The 15004-nt window shown below is 37.7% G+C and overlaps 1 protein-coding gene across 5 annotated transcripts in view; it reads left to right on the top strand.

Annotated features, from left to right (window-relative positions):
* LOC117082077 (serine/threonine-protein kinase 31) overlaps nt 1-15004 on the top strand; it is a 124496-nt gene that overhangs the window by 19206 nt on the left and 90286 nt on the right. For 2 of the 5 annotated variants that reach the window (XM_033208625.1, XM_033208897.1), the window contains one exon: nt 8148-8263. The exons of 1 other annotated variant lie outside the window; for it this stretch is intronic. In XM_033208625.1, the coding sequence (XP_033064516.1) occupies nt 8148-8263 (116 nt within the window). Of the gene's footprint in view, nt 1-1043; nt 1104-1376; nt 1416-8147; nt 8264-15004 lie in introns of those variants that run through there. 2 more of the 5 variants (XM_033208767.1, XM_033208850.1) reach the window with 2 other exon arrangements.

The raw sequence follows: 15004 nt of genomic DNA, 5'->3' as shown, positions 1-15004 counted from the left end.
CTCACAGGTGACAGAGATGGAAGAGGTGGAGGGATAAATAAGTTAAAATTATTTATTAAAATTTAATAAGTTGAAATTATTTATTTAATTTTATATTAATACTAACTTAAGATTATTTAACTTATTTAAAAATAAGTTAAAATTAAAATTATTTTAAAATAAATTAAAATTTTTACTTTTTTTTTTCAGTAAGTTATACAAGGTATACAGACAGGCATATCTTGTGTAACTTATTGAGAAAAATCTGTTAGTAAGTGGACCTATGCAGTTCAAATCTGTGTTGTTCAAGCATCAACTGTGTTTCTTTTCATACATTGTTGGATTCAATTTTCTAATTTTTTGGAAGGTTTTTACATACATGTTCATGACATATATTGGTTTGTGTCTTTCTTTTTTTGTAATGCTGTTTTCTGCTTTCAGTATTAGGGTGATGCTGGCCTCATGGAATGAGTTTGGAAGTATTTCCTCTGCTTCTATTCAATGACAGAGAGTTGGTATAGTTTTTTCCTTAAATGTTTGGTAGAATTTACCAGTGAAGTTATATAGGCCTGACACTTTCTGTTTTGGAAGCTTATTAATGGTTGATTCAGTTTTAAAAATAGAAATAAATCTGTTCAGATTATTTTTGTGTGAGTTTTGGCAGATTATGTCTTTCAAAGAATTAGTTCATTTAATCTAGGTTATCAAATTTGTGGGCCTTGAGTTCATAATATTTTTAATTTTAAATTTTTATATTTAATTTTAATGTTTTACATTGGATCTGTACTGATGCCCTCTTTTATTTCTGATACTGGCAATTTGTGTCCTCTGTCTTTTTTTTCTTAATTAGCCCGGTTATAGTGTTACCAATTTTATTCATCTTTTCAAAGTATCAGCTTTTGGTTTTGCTGATTTTTTTCCTCTTGATTTCCTGTTTTCAGATCGATTGATTTATAGTTTCCTATTTTTGCATATTTAAGATTTAATTTGCTGTTCTTTTTATGTTTCCTAAGGAGCAAACTTAGATTATTAATATTAGTTTTTTTTTCACTTCTGATATATATGCATTTCAATGCTGTTAATTTTTGTCAATGCACTGCCTATGCTACATTCTACAAATTTTGGTAAGTTGTATTTTTATCTTGAAAGTATTTTTAAATTTTTCATGAGATTTCTTCTTTGACTCATGTGTTATTAGTAATGTTGTTTAATCCTTACGTGTTTTGAGATTTTTTTTCAATTATCTTTCTGTTATTGATTTCTAGCTTATTCTACTGTGGCCTGAAAGCAGACATTGTACGGTTTCTATTCCTTTAACTGTTAAGGTGTATTTTGTGGCCCAGAATGTGGTGGCGTATTTTGGTGAATCTTCCATATGATCTTGACAGGAATGTAGATTCTGCTGTTGTTGGATGAACTATAGTTCACCCTTGAATGTGAGTTTGAACTACAAGGGTCCACTTATATGTGGATATTTTAAATAAAAGTTACACCAGTTATGCCTGCCCCTCCTGCCTCCCCTTCCACTTCTTCCTTCTCTGCCATTGGTGAGACAGGAATACCAACCTCTCGTCTTCCTCTTTTTCCTCAGCCTGCTCAATGTGAAGATGATGGAGGATGAAGACCTTAATGATGATCCACTTCCATTTAATGAGTAGTAAATATATCTTCTCTTCTTTATGCTTTTCCTTATATTTTCTTTTTTCTGGCTTACTTTACTGTGAGAATACTGTGTATAATACATATAACATACAGAATACTTGCTAAGTGATGGCTTGTCTTATCAGTAAAGCTTCTGGTCAACAGTAGGCTATTAGTAAGTAGGTTTCTGTGGAATCAAAAGCTACACATAGATTTTCAAGACTCTGGGGGTTAACACCCCTAACACTTGCTTTGTTCAAGAGTCAGCTGTAGTCTGTAGATGTTAATTATCCACTGTAGACTATGGATGTTAGTTATATCCAGTTTATTGGTATTGAGTTCAAATGTATCTTTACTGATTTTTCCATGGTAGATCTGTGCACTTCTGATAGAGGGATGTTGAAGTCTCCAACTATAATACTAGATTTATTTATTTCTCCTTGCAGTTCTGTTAGTCTTTGAGTCATATATTTTGATACTCTGTTATTAGGCACATACAGAGAATTGACCCGTTTATCATTGTTTAGTGTTCCTCTTTATCCCTGAAAACTTCTCTTGCTTTGAAGTCTACTCTGTGTGAAATTAGTGTAGCTCTTAGTGTTTAGTACCTATGTTAATTTGTTTCTCTTTGATTAGTGTTAGCATGGTATATTTTTCTTCATCTGTTTAATTTAATTTTATTGATTTTTTTTGAGACAGGGTCTTACTCTGTCACCCAGACTGGAGTGAAGCGGTGCAATCATGGCACATTGCAACCTTGAACTCCTCTCAAGGATAGCTCAAGCTATCCTCCTCCTGCCCCAGCCTCCTGAGTAGCTTGGACTACGGGCATGCATCACTATGCCTGGCATTTTTTTTTTTTAAGAGATGGGGTCTTGACATGTTTTCCAGACAGGTCTTGAACTCCTGGTCTTCAGCAGTTCTCCAGCCTCACCCTCCCAAAGTGTTGGGATGACAGGTGTGAGTCACTATGCCTGACCACATTTGCTTTTAATCTGTAGGTATCTTTATATTTAAAGTAGGTTCTGGTAGACAGTGTGTATTTGAATCTTGCTTTTTCATCCATTCTGACAGTCCGTCTTTTAACTGGTGTATTTAGAGCAGCGGTCCCCAACCTTTTTGGCACCAGGGACCAGTTTCATCGAAGACAGTTTTTCCAGGAGGGAGGTTAGGGGTTTTGGGATGAAACTGTTTCACCTCAGATCATCAGACATTAATTAGATTCTCATAAGGAGCGTGCAACCTAGATCTCTCATGTGTGCATTTCACAATAGGGTTTGCGCTCCTATGAGACTGTAATGCCGCCGCTGATATGACAGGTGGCGAAGCTCAGGCGGTGATGCTTGCTCACCTGCTACTCACCTGCTGTATGACCCAGTTCTTACCAGGCCATGGACCCTACCAGTTCATGGCCTGGGGGTTGGGGACCCCTGATCTAGACCGTTGACATTTAAAGTGATTATTGATGTGGTTGCATTGGATTAAGATCTATCTGATGCTCTTGCTTGTTCTTTTGTCTTCCACTTTTTTCCTCTTTTTTTGTGCTTTAATTGAGCATTTTATATGATTCTGTTTTTTGTTATTTCTTAGCATGTCAGTTATACTTTTTTAAAAAATGTTTTTTAGTGGTTTCTCTAGTGTTTGCAGTATACATTTACAATTAATTCGGGCCCGCTTTCAAGTAACACTGTATCACTTAATGGGTAGTGTGAGCACCTTATTATAAGAAAATAATCCTAATTCCTCCCTCTTACTCCTTGTGTTGTTGATGTCTTTTATTTCACTTATATATAATTATGTGTAAGCATATATATGTACATATAAACATATATAATCAAATACATTGTTGCTATTATTTTTTAAGAAACTATTTTCTGTCAGATCAATTGAGAATAAAAGTTTATATTTTACCTTCACTTATTCCTGCTTTGATGCTCTTCCTTCTTTATGTGGAGACAAGTTTCTGACCTATATTGTTTTTCTTCTCTTTAAAGAACATATTTTAACATTTCTTTCAAGAAAGGTCTACCAGTCGCATAGTCCCTCATTTTTTTTTTCCTCTAAGTCTTTTATTTCATCTTTGCTTTTCCAGGATGATTTAGGACACAGAGTTCTAGGTTGGTGACTTTTCTTTGTTCAACGCTTTAAATATTTCACTCCATTCTCTACTTCCTTGCATGCTTGCCAAGGAGATGTTATATTCGTTTTCATTGCTGTAAAGGAATATCTGAGACTGACTGTAAAGAAAAGAGGTTTATATTGGCTCATGGTTTTGCAGGCTATATAGAAAACATGGTGCCAGAATCTGCTTCTGGTAAGGGCCTTAAGAAGCTTACCGTCCTGGCTGAAGGCAAAGGGGAGCCAGCTTATCACATGGGGAGAGAGGGAGCAAGGAGAGGGGAGCAAGGGAGGGAAGGGGTCACTCCTAACCAAATCTCGTGTGAACTGAGTGAGAACTCACCACCAAGAGGATGGTGCTAAGCCGTCCATGAGGGATCTGCCCCATGAACCAGTACCTCCCACTAGGCCCCACCTCTAACACTGGAGATTACATTTAAACATGAGATTTGGAGGGACCAAACATCCAAAGTATATCAGATGTTGAATATAATTCTTACTTTTACTCCTCTATAGGTAAGCTGTTATTTGCCCTCTGGCTTCTTTGAGGATTCTTTCTTTATCTTTGATTTTCTGTAGTTTGAAAATGATATGTTTAGTTTTATTATTATTATTGTTTGCATTCATTCAGCTTAGTGGTCTTTGAGCTTCCTGGATCCATGTTTTGGTTTAGGAAAATTCTCAGTCAGTATCGTTTTAGGTATTATTTATTTTCGTTTTGGCATTCTCATTACTCATATGTTACATGATTTGTAGTTGTCCCACAATTCTTAGGTCTTCTGTTGTTTCTTTTGAGTCTGTTGTCATTGCTTCTCAGTTTTGGGCATTTTTTTGAAGGCATTTTTGATTTCTGTTACAGTGTTTTGATATCTAACACTTCTTTTTGGTTCATTCTTAGGATTTCCATCTCTTTGCTTACATTGCCCATCTGTTATTACTATATGCTATCTATTTTCTCCATTGTAATACATAGCATATTAATCATAGTTGTTTTAAATTCATTGTCTGATAATTCCAATATCCCTTCCACATCTGGTTCTGAGTTTTTCTTTAGTTTATAATTTTTTCTTTTTCTTTGGTTTGAGACAGGGTCTTGCCCTGTTGTCTAGTCTGGAATGCAGTGGTGTGATCTTGGCTCACTGCAACCTCCACCTCCTGGACTCAAGTGATCCTCCCACCACAGCCTCCTGAGTGGGAGGCTGAGACTACAGGTGTGCACCACCATGCCTGGCTAATTTTTGCACTTTTTTTTTTTTTTTTGGTAGAGACCATTTTGTCATGTCGCCCAGGCTGGTCTTGAACTCCCGGGCTCAAGCAATTCACCCACCTCAGCCTCCCAAAGTGCTGGAATTACAGGCATTAGCCACTGTGCCTGGCTGTAATTTTTTCTTGATAACTGTATATGATACATCAGGTAAAAAAGCAATTGGTTTAAATATGTCTTTAATAATGTAGTTGTAAGATATTCGGGGAAGTGATGTGTTGTATAGTCCTGTGATTAGGTCTCAGTCTTTTTGTGAGTCTACGCCTCTGGCCTGTGAATTGAATTCACAAGCGTTTCTCATTTTTTTCCTCCCCCTTTAGGTGGGATAGGATGGCTAGAATAGGATGGAATTGGGTATTTACCTCCTCCCATGTGGAAGGATAATGCTGGCTGGAGTTGGATATTTCCTTCCCCCAGGTCGGGTAGGCTTTGGTGAAACCTCAGCAGGTTAGGCTGTGGTTAACTGGTTTCTTTTCAGGGTAGATCTTATTAAGAAGTACATAGTGCTCTGGGATATTTCAAAATGAACGGTTTGTTTTCCCCTCTCACTGCTGGAAGCATGAGGGGATTTTACTGCAATGATATGTATGATACTGTATTTACTGTGAGAACCTGATCTAACTCCTGGAGGTAAAACTCACAAAAGCATGGGGGCCCCCATGACTAGATGCCCCTGGAGCTTTCAGCTGTCAGTCTTGCCCACACCTAGTTTCCAGCAGTTTGTCAGCAGTCCAGATTTTCCTCTCTAGGCATTGCTTCCTGTAGAAATTTCTGTTTCAGTATGTTGTGATTCTCTGTATCCCTATCTGTCTAATTTTAGAAGTAGCGGTTTTCCCCATGACCCTACCTATCTCACCTTTTCTTACAGATCTGAGAAAAGTTGTTGATTTTCACTTTGTTCAGCTTTTTAATGTGTTAGGATGGCATAGTGACTTCCAGGCTCCTTACATGTGAAACCAGAACCTGAAGTCCCCCATATTATTGTTTTAAATCTTTTGTTTTTTTATAATGTACTTTTAGAGATAAATATTTCTTTCTAAGCATTGCTTTATTTACAAACCACAAATTTTGATCTGTTTTGTTTATTATTTAGTGAAGCATATTTAAAACATTTCCTTGTGACTCCTGTTTTGAACTATGAACTATTTAGAAGCATGTGCTTAATTTCCACAAATTTGAAGATTTCCCCAATATATATTTTATTTTTTTCTTGGTACATAGTATTTGTATATATTTACTGGTGTATGTGTGATATTTTGTCATATGCCTAGAATGTATAATGATCAGGTGTAGGTATTTAGGATATCGATCACCGCAAGGATTTATCATTTCTGTGTGTTGGGAACATTTCAAGACCTCTCTTCTTGCTATTTTGAAATATACAATACATCGTTAACTATAGTCATCTGCTGTCAAACATTAGAACTTACCCTTCTATCTGACTGCATGTTTGTACTTATTAACCAACCTCTCTGTATTCTTCTGTCCCTAACACACCCTTCCCAGCCTCTGGTATCTATCATTCCACTCTCTACCTCCATGAGATCAACTTTTTTAGCTTCTACATATTAACAAGAATGTAAGATATTTGTCTTTCTGTGCCTGTTTAACAGAATAACATCCAGTTCCATCCATGTAGCTGCAAATGACAGGATTTCATTCATTTTTGTGGCTGAATAATCCATTGTATATATACTGCATTTTCTTGATCCATTGATGGACACTTAGGTTGATTCCATGTCTTTGATATTGTGATAGTGCTGCAATAAACTTAGGAGTGCATGTTAATTCCTTTCTTTTGGATACTCAGTGGTTCCTGCAATATATTTTGTTACTGATTTCTAATTTAATTTTATTGGTATCAGAGAGCATACTCTGGTTTCAGTTCTTTTAAATTTATTGACATTTGTTTCATTACCCAGCATATGGTCTGTCTGGAAATGTTTCATTCATTTTTAAAAGTTATGTGTATCCTGTAAGTTGTTGGGTGGAGTGTTTTATAAATATTAGGCTTAATTGCTTGATAGTGGGCTTCAAGTCTTTTAGACCCAGACAGATTCTCTCTCTACTTGTTCAATCAACTACTGAGAGAGAAGTATTGAAATCTAAATATTATTGTAGTTTTGTCTGTTTTATTCCCTTTTGTTCTATCAGATTTTGTGATTTTTTAAAAAGAACTGTTATTATGCAAGTATACATTTAGAATTGTTGGATCTTTTTGATGAATTGACCCATTTATCTTGATGAAATGTCTCTCTTTATTGCTTAGAAAATACTCCCTGTGCCAAAGGGAGTTGTTGCTTGACATTAATACAGGCATATTTGCATATAGTATTTTTATTTGAAGTTCCTAGAGCAGTCAAAACTCTAGGGACCCAAAGTTGAATGGTGGTTTCCAGGGGCTTGGGGGAAGGGAGATAGGGAATAGTGTTTGATAGATATAGAGGTTTTGATTAGGAAAGATGAAAAAGTTCTGGAGATGGATGGTGCTGATGATTACACAACAATATGAATGTACCTAATGTAACAACTATACATTTTAAAATGGTTAAAATGATACATTTTATGTTACATATATTTTACCACAATTTAAAAAAAGACATAGCACCAAAAAAAGATGAATGAATAAATTCCAAAATGCTGTGCCAAGAGTGATATAATATATAGTTTGCTTAGATTCATTAAAGCTTTCATTCTTTATTTAATTGAAGCAGTTAAAAATAAATACTAATTTGAAATAAAAAGCAGCTGGATTCTATTTTATTCAAATTTGGAAACTTTTTTTTTTTTTTTTTGAGACAGAATCTGACTTTGTTGCCTAGGCTAGAGTGCTGTGGCACAATCTCGACTCACTGCAACCTCTGCTTCCCTACCTCTGGCCATCCTCTCACCTTAGCCTCCTAAGTATCTAAGACTACAGGCACGCACCACCACACTCATGTATTTTTTTGTAGAGACGGGGTTTTGTCATGTTGTCCAGGCTAGTCTCAAACTTTTGAGCTCAAGCCATCTGCCCTCCCTGGCCTCCCAAAGTGTTGGAATTACAGGCGTGAGCCACTATGTCCAGCCAAAAATTATTTAAATTATAGCAGAAATACAGTTTCCTATTTGGGTCTCACTAGGATGTGCTTATTCTTTGTTTCAGCAAGAGAAAGCAGCTGCTGTGGATTTGACTAATCACTTAGAAAGCACTCTGAAGACCTGTATAGATACCAGAATGAAAAATCTGGCAGCTAAGATGGAAATACTGAAAGAAATGAGGTAAAAAGCATATTTTTCAGAAGGATATTTTAAACTAATTGTTAATCAGTGGTGCTTTGTTTAAATTGTATGCCTGCCATTTTTGCTTTAAAATTTAACCTTTGTATTTTTATGACTTCAAGGAGAGAAATTAAAGATAGTTATTTCTGAGATGAATTTTATACTGTTTTTGTCAGTTTTCTGTTGTCACTGCTTGGAGCTATAGTGTTCTAAGGTCATAACTGAGACTGAAATGGAAAAAACAGCAACATAGCTTTTAAGTGATACTTTGATGGGAAACTGCCATATCCAGTTATTTTGCTTGGGGTTATTTTCAGGAGTATACCCCGTCCTTGAATAACGTGTTTTCATTCAACATTATTTCATTATAATATTGAAGAAGAACATCAGTTCCTAGCTGGAGCCCCACTGTCTGTGTGGAATTTGCACATTCTCTCCATATTTGGGTGGTTTTCTTGGAATACTGTGGTTTTCTCTCACATTGCACTTAGGTGAATTGGTGTGTCTGTATTGCCCCAGTATGAGTGAGTGTGGATGAGCGTGAGTGTGTCCTGCAGTGTAATGGTGTCATGCCCAGTTTTGGTTCCCACGTTAATGCTCTGAGCTGCTGAGATAGTTGTGGCCACCTGTGACCCCTGGATTGGAGCAAGCGGGTTGGAAAATGAATGAGTGAATGAATATATACAAATTATCATCAAATAAAAATTGGTAAAGTATGTAAGAATTATACAGAAGCCTTTGCAATAAACAATGCGGCATGAAAGCATTCAGTGAGCCCACTGTATTTGTTATTGTTTGTTTTTGAACCTGTGGTGGTAGGGGGTGCTTCTTACAATTTTCGCTTTGCAAACATTTATTCCTTGATTTAACCCTACTGTCACCCACTCATTCACCAAGTTTGGGTAAATAATTATCTTAGTTTTTTTTTTTTTTTTTTAATTATACTTTAAGTTCTAGGGTACATGTGCACAACGTGCAGGTTTGTTACATATGTATACATGTGCCATTTTGGTGTGCTGCACCCATTAACTCGTCATTTACATTAGGTATATCTCCTAATTCTATCCCTCCCCCCCACAATAGGACCCTGTGTATGATGCTCCCCTTCCTGTGTCCAAGGGATCTCATTGTTCAATTCCCACCTCTTAGTGATAACATGCGGTATTTGGTTTTCTGTTCTTGTGACAGTTTGCTAAGAATGATGGTTTCCAGCTGCATCCATGTCCCTACAAAGGACACAAACTCATCCTTTTTTATGGCTGCATAGTATTCCATGGTGTGTATGTGCCACATTTTCTTAATCCAGTCTGTCACAGATGGACATTTGGGTTGATTTCAAGTCTTTGCTACGGTGAATAGTGCCTCAATAAACATACGTGTGCATGTGTCTTTATAGCAGCATGACTTATAATCCTTTGGGTATAGACCCAGCAACGGGATGGCTGAGTCAAATGGTATTTCTAGTTCTAGATCCTTGAGGAATCGCCACACTGTTTTCCACAATGGTTGAACTAGTTTACAGTCCCACCAACAGTGTAAAAGTGTTCCTATTTCTCCACATCCTCTCCAGCACCTGTTGTTTCCTGACTTTTGAATGATCGCCATTCTAACTGGTGTGAGATGGTATCTCATTGTGGTTTTGATTTGCATTTCTCTGATGGCCAGTGATGATGAGCATTTTTTCATGTGTCTGTTGGCTGCATGAATGTCTTCTTTTGAGAAGTGTCTGTTCATATCCGTTGCCCACTTTTTGATGGGCTTGTTTTTTTCTTGTAAATTTGATTGAGTTCTTTATAGGTTCTGGATATTAGCCCTTTGTCAGATGAGTAGATTGCAAAAATGTTTTCCCATTCTGTAGGTTGCCTGTTCACTCTGATGGTAGTTTCTTTTGCTGTGCAGAAGCTCTTTAGTTAAGTTAGAGCCCATTTGTCAATTTTGGCTTTTGCTGCCGTTGCTTTTGGTGTTTTAGACATGAAGTCCTTGCCCATGCCTATGTCCTGAATGGTACTACCTAGATTTTCTTCTAGGGTTTTTATGGTATTAGGTCTAACATTTAAGTCTCTAATCCATCTTGAATTAATCTTCGTATAAGGAGTAAGGAAAGGATCCAGTTTCAGCTTTCTACTTATGGCTAGCCATTTTTCCCAGCACCGTTTGTTAAATAGGGAATTTCTTTCCACATTTCTTGTTTTTGTCAGGTTTGTCAAGATCAGATGGCTGTAGATGTGTGGTGTTATTTCTGAGGGCTCTGTTCTGTTCCATTGGTCTATATCTCTGTTTTGGTAACAGTAGCATGCTGTTTTGGTTACTGTAGCCTTGTAGTATAGTTTGAACTCAGGTAGCATGATGCCTCTAGCTTTGTTCTTCTGACTTAGGATTGTCTTGGCAATGTGGGGTCTTTTCTGGTTCCATATGAACTTTAAAGCAGTTTTTTCCAATTCTGTGAAGAAAGTCATTGGTAGCTTGATAGGGATGCCATTGAATCTATAAATTACCTTGGGCATTATGGCCATTTTCACAATATTGATTCTTCCTATCCATGAGCATGGTATGTTCTTCCATTTGTTAGTGTCCCCTTTGATTTCACTGAGCAGTGGTTTGTAGTTCTCCTTGAAGAGGTCCTTTACATCCCTTGTAAGTTGGATTGCTAGGTATTTTATTCTCTTTGAAGCTATTGTGAATGGGAGTTTATTCATGATTTGGCTCTCTGTTTGTTTGTTACTGGTGTGTAAGAATGCTTGTGATTTTTGCACATTGATTTTGTATGCTGAGACTTTGCTGAAGTTGCTTATCAGCTTAAGGAGATTTTGCGCTGAGACAATGGGGTTTTCTAAATATACAGTCATGTCATCTGCAAACAGAGACAATTTGACTTCCTCTTTTCCTAATTGAATGCTCTTTATTTCTTTCTCCTGCCTGATTGTCCTGGCCAGAACTTCCAACACTATGTTGAATAGGAGTGTTGAGAGAGGGCATCTCTGTCTTATGCCAGTTTTCAAAGGGAATACTTCCAGTTTTTGCCCATTCAGTATAATATTGGCTGGGGGTTTATCATAAATAGCTCTTATTATTTTGAGATAGTTCCATCAATACCGAATTTATTGAGAGTTTTTAGCATGAAGGACTGTTGAAGTTTTCAAAGGCCTTTTCTGAATCTATTGAGATAATCATGTGGTTTTTGTTTTTTGTTCTGTTTATATGCTGGATGACGTGTATTGATTTGCGAATGTTGAATCAGCCTTGCATCCCAGAGATGAAGCCCACTTGATCATGGTGGATAAGCTTTTTGATGTGCTGCTGGATTCAGTTTGCCAGTATTTTATTGAGGATTTTTGCATCGATGTTCATCAGGGATATTGGTGTAAAATTCTCTTTTTTTGTTGTATCTCTGTCAGGCTTTGGTATCAGGATGATGTCCTCGTAAAATGAGTTAGGGAGCATTCCCTCTGTTTCTATTGATTGGAGTAATTTCAGAAGGAATGGTACCAATTCCTCCTTGTACCTCTGGTAGAATTCGGCTGTGAATCCATCTGGTCCTGGACTTTTTTTGGTTGGTAGGTTATTAATTATTGCCTCAATTTCAGAGCCTGCTATTGGTCTATTCAGGGATTCAACTTCTTCCTGGTTTAGTCTTGGGAGAGTGTAAGTGTCCAGGAAATTATCCATTTCTTCTAGGTTTTCTAGTTTATTTGCATAGAGGTGTTTATAGTATTCTCTGATGGTAGTTTGTATTTCTGGGGGGTCCTTGGTGATATCCCCTTTATCATTTTTTATTGCGTCTATTTGATTCCTCTCTCTTTTCTTCTTTATTAGTTTTGCTAGCGGTCTATCAATTTTGTTGATCTTTTCAAAAAACCAGCTCCTGGATTCATTGATTTTTTTGGAGAGTTTTTAATGTCTCTATCTCCTTCAGTTCTGTTGTGATCTTAGTTATTTCTTGCCTTCTGCTAGCTTTTGAGTGTGTTTGCTCTTGCTTCTCTAGTTCTTTTAATTGTGATGTTAGGTTATCAATTTTAGATCTTTCCTGGTTTCTCTTGTGGGCATTTAGTGCTATAAATTTCCCTCTACACACTGCTTTAAATGTGTCCTAGAGATTCTGGTATGTTGTATCTTTGTTCTCATTGATTTCAAAGAACATCTTTATTTCTGCCTTCATTTTGTTATGTACCCAGTAGTCATTCAGGAGCAGGTTGTTCAGTTTCCATGTAGTTGAGTGATTTAGATTGAGTTTCTTAGTCATGAGTTCTAGTTTGATTGCACTGTGGTCTGAGAGACAGTTTGTTATAATTTCTGTTCTTTTACATTTGCTGAGGAGTGCTTTCTTCCAACTATGTGGTCAATTTTGGAATAAGTGCGATGTGGTGCTGAGAATGTATATTCTGTTGATTTGGGGTGGAGAATTCTGTAGATGTCTATTAGGTCTGCTTGGTGCAGAGTTGAGTTCAATTCCTGGATATCCTTGTTAACTTTCTGTCTCGTTGATCTGTCTGATGTTGACAGTGTGGTGTTAAATCTCCCATTATTATTGTATGGAAGTCTAAGTCTCTTTGTGGGTCTCTAAGGACTTGCTTTATGAATCTGGGTGCTCCTGTATTGGGTACATATGTATTTAGGATAGTTAGCTCTTCTTGTTGAATTGATCCCTTTACCATTATGTAATGGCCTTCTTTGTCTCTTTTGATCTTTGTTGGTTTAAAGTCTGTTTTATCGGAGACTAGGATTGCAACCCCTGCCTTTTTTTGGTTTCCATTTGCTTGGTTGATCTTCCTCCATCCCTTTATTTTGAGACAATGTGTCTCTGCATGTGAGATGGGTCTCCTTAATACAGCAAACTGATGAGTCTTGACTCTTTATTAATTTTCCAGTCTGTGTCTTTTAATTGGACCATTTAGTCCATTTACTTTTAAGGTTAATATTGTTATGTGTGAACTTGATCCTGTCATTGTGATATTAGCTGGTTATTTTGCTCGCTAGTTAATGCAGTTTCTTCCTAGCCTCGATGGACTTTACATTTTGGCATGTTTTTGCAATGGCTGGTACCGGTTGTTCTAGTGCTTCCTTCAGGATCTCTTGTAGGGCAGGCCTGGTGGTGACAAAATCTCTAAGAATTTGCTTATCTGTAAAGGATTTTATTTCTCCTTCACTTATGAAAGTTAATTTGGCTGGATATGAAATTCTGGGTTGAAAATTCTTTTCTTTAAGAATGTTGAATATTGGCCCCCACTCTCTTCTGGCTTGTTGAGTTTCTGCCGAGAGATCTACTTTTAGTCTGATGGCCTTCCCTTTGTGTGTAACCCGACCTTTCTCTCTGGCTGCCCTTAACAATTTTTCCTTCATTTCAACTTTGGTGAATCTGACAATTATGTATCTTGGAGTTGCTCTTCTCGAGGAGTATCTTTGTGGCGTTCTCTGTGTTTCCTGAGTTTGAATGCTGGCCTGCCTTACTAGGTTGGGGAAGTTCTCCTGGATGATATCCTGCAGAGTGTTTTCCAACTTGGTTCCATTTTCCCCGTCACTTTCAGGCACATCAATTAGACGTAGATTTGGTCTTTTCACATAATCCCATACTTCTTGGAGGCTTTGTCCATTTCTTTTTACTATTTTTTCTCCACGCTTCTCTTCTTGCTTCATTTCATTCATTTGATCTTCAATCGCTGATACTCTTTCTTCCAGTTGATCGAGTCGGTTACTGAAGCTTGTGCATTTGTCACGTATTTTCTTGTGTTATGGTTTTCATCTCTATCAGTTCTTTTAAGGTCTTCTCTGCATTGATTATTCTAGTTATCCATTCATTTAATCTTTTTTCAAGGTTTTTAGTTTCTTTGCGCTGATTACGTAGTTCCTCCTTTAGCTCTAAGAAGTTTGATGGACTGAAGCCTTCTTCTCTCAACTCATCAAAGTCATTCTCCATCCAGCTTTGTTCCATTGTTGGCGATGAGCTGCATTCCTTTGGAGGGGGAGATGTGCTCTGATTTTTTCAATTTCCAGCTTTTCTGCCCGGCTTTTTCCCCGTCTTTGTGGTTTTATCTGCCTTTGGTCTTTGATGATAGTGATGTACTGATGGGGTTTTGGTGTGGGTGTCCTTTCTGTTTGTTAGTTTTCCTTCTAACAGTCATGACCCTCAGCTGTAGGTCTGTTGGAATTTGCTTGAGGTCCACTCCAGACCCTGTTTGCCTGGGTATCAGTAGTGGAGGTTGCAGAAGATAGAATATTGCTGAGCAGCGAGTGTTGCTGTCTGGTTCTTGCTCTGGAAGCTTTGTCTCAGGGTTGAACCCCGCCATGTGAAGTGTGAGGTGTGATGCATAGGTCTGCACCTAGTGTGGGATGTCTCACAGTTAGGCTACTCAGGGGTCAGGGACCCACTTGAGCAGACAGTCTGTCCGTTCTCAGATCTCAACCTCTGTGCTGGGAGATCCACTGCTCTCTTCAAAGCTATCAGACAGGGGCATTTACCACTGCCGAGGTTTCTGCTGCTTTTTGTTTAGCTATGCCCTGTCCCCAGAGGGGGAGTCTACAGAGGTAGGCAGGCCTCCTTGAGCTGTGGTGGGCTCCACCCAGTTTGAGCTTCCTGGTGGCTTTGTTTACCTACTTAAGCCTCAGCAATGGTGGGTGCCCCTCCCCCAGCCTCGCTGCTGCCTTGCAGTTAGATCTCAGATTGCTGTGCTAGCAATGAGGGAGGCTCCGTGGGCTTGGGATCCTCTGGGCTAGGTGTGGGATATAATCTCCTGGTGTGCCATTTGC

This window comes from Trachypithecus francoisi, unplaced genomic scaffold (genome assembly GCF_009764315.1).
Source record: "Trachypithecus francoisi isolate TF-2019V2 unplaced genomic scaffold, Tfra_2.0 Contig00258, whole genome shotgun sequence".
NCBI lineage: Eukaryota > Metazoa > Chordata > Mammalia > Primates > Cercopithecidae > Trachypithecus > Trachypithecus francoisi.
Note: the sequence above shows the minus strand (reverse complement) of the source record. Positions and strands in the feature narration are given on the sequence as shown.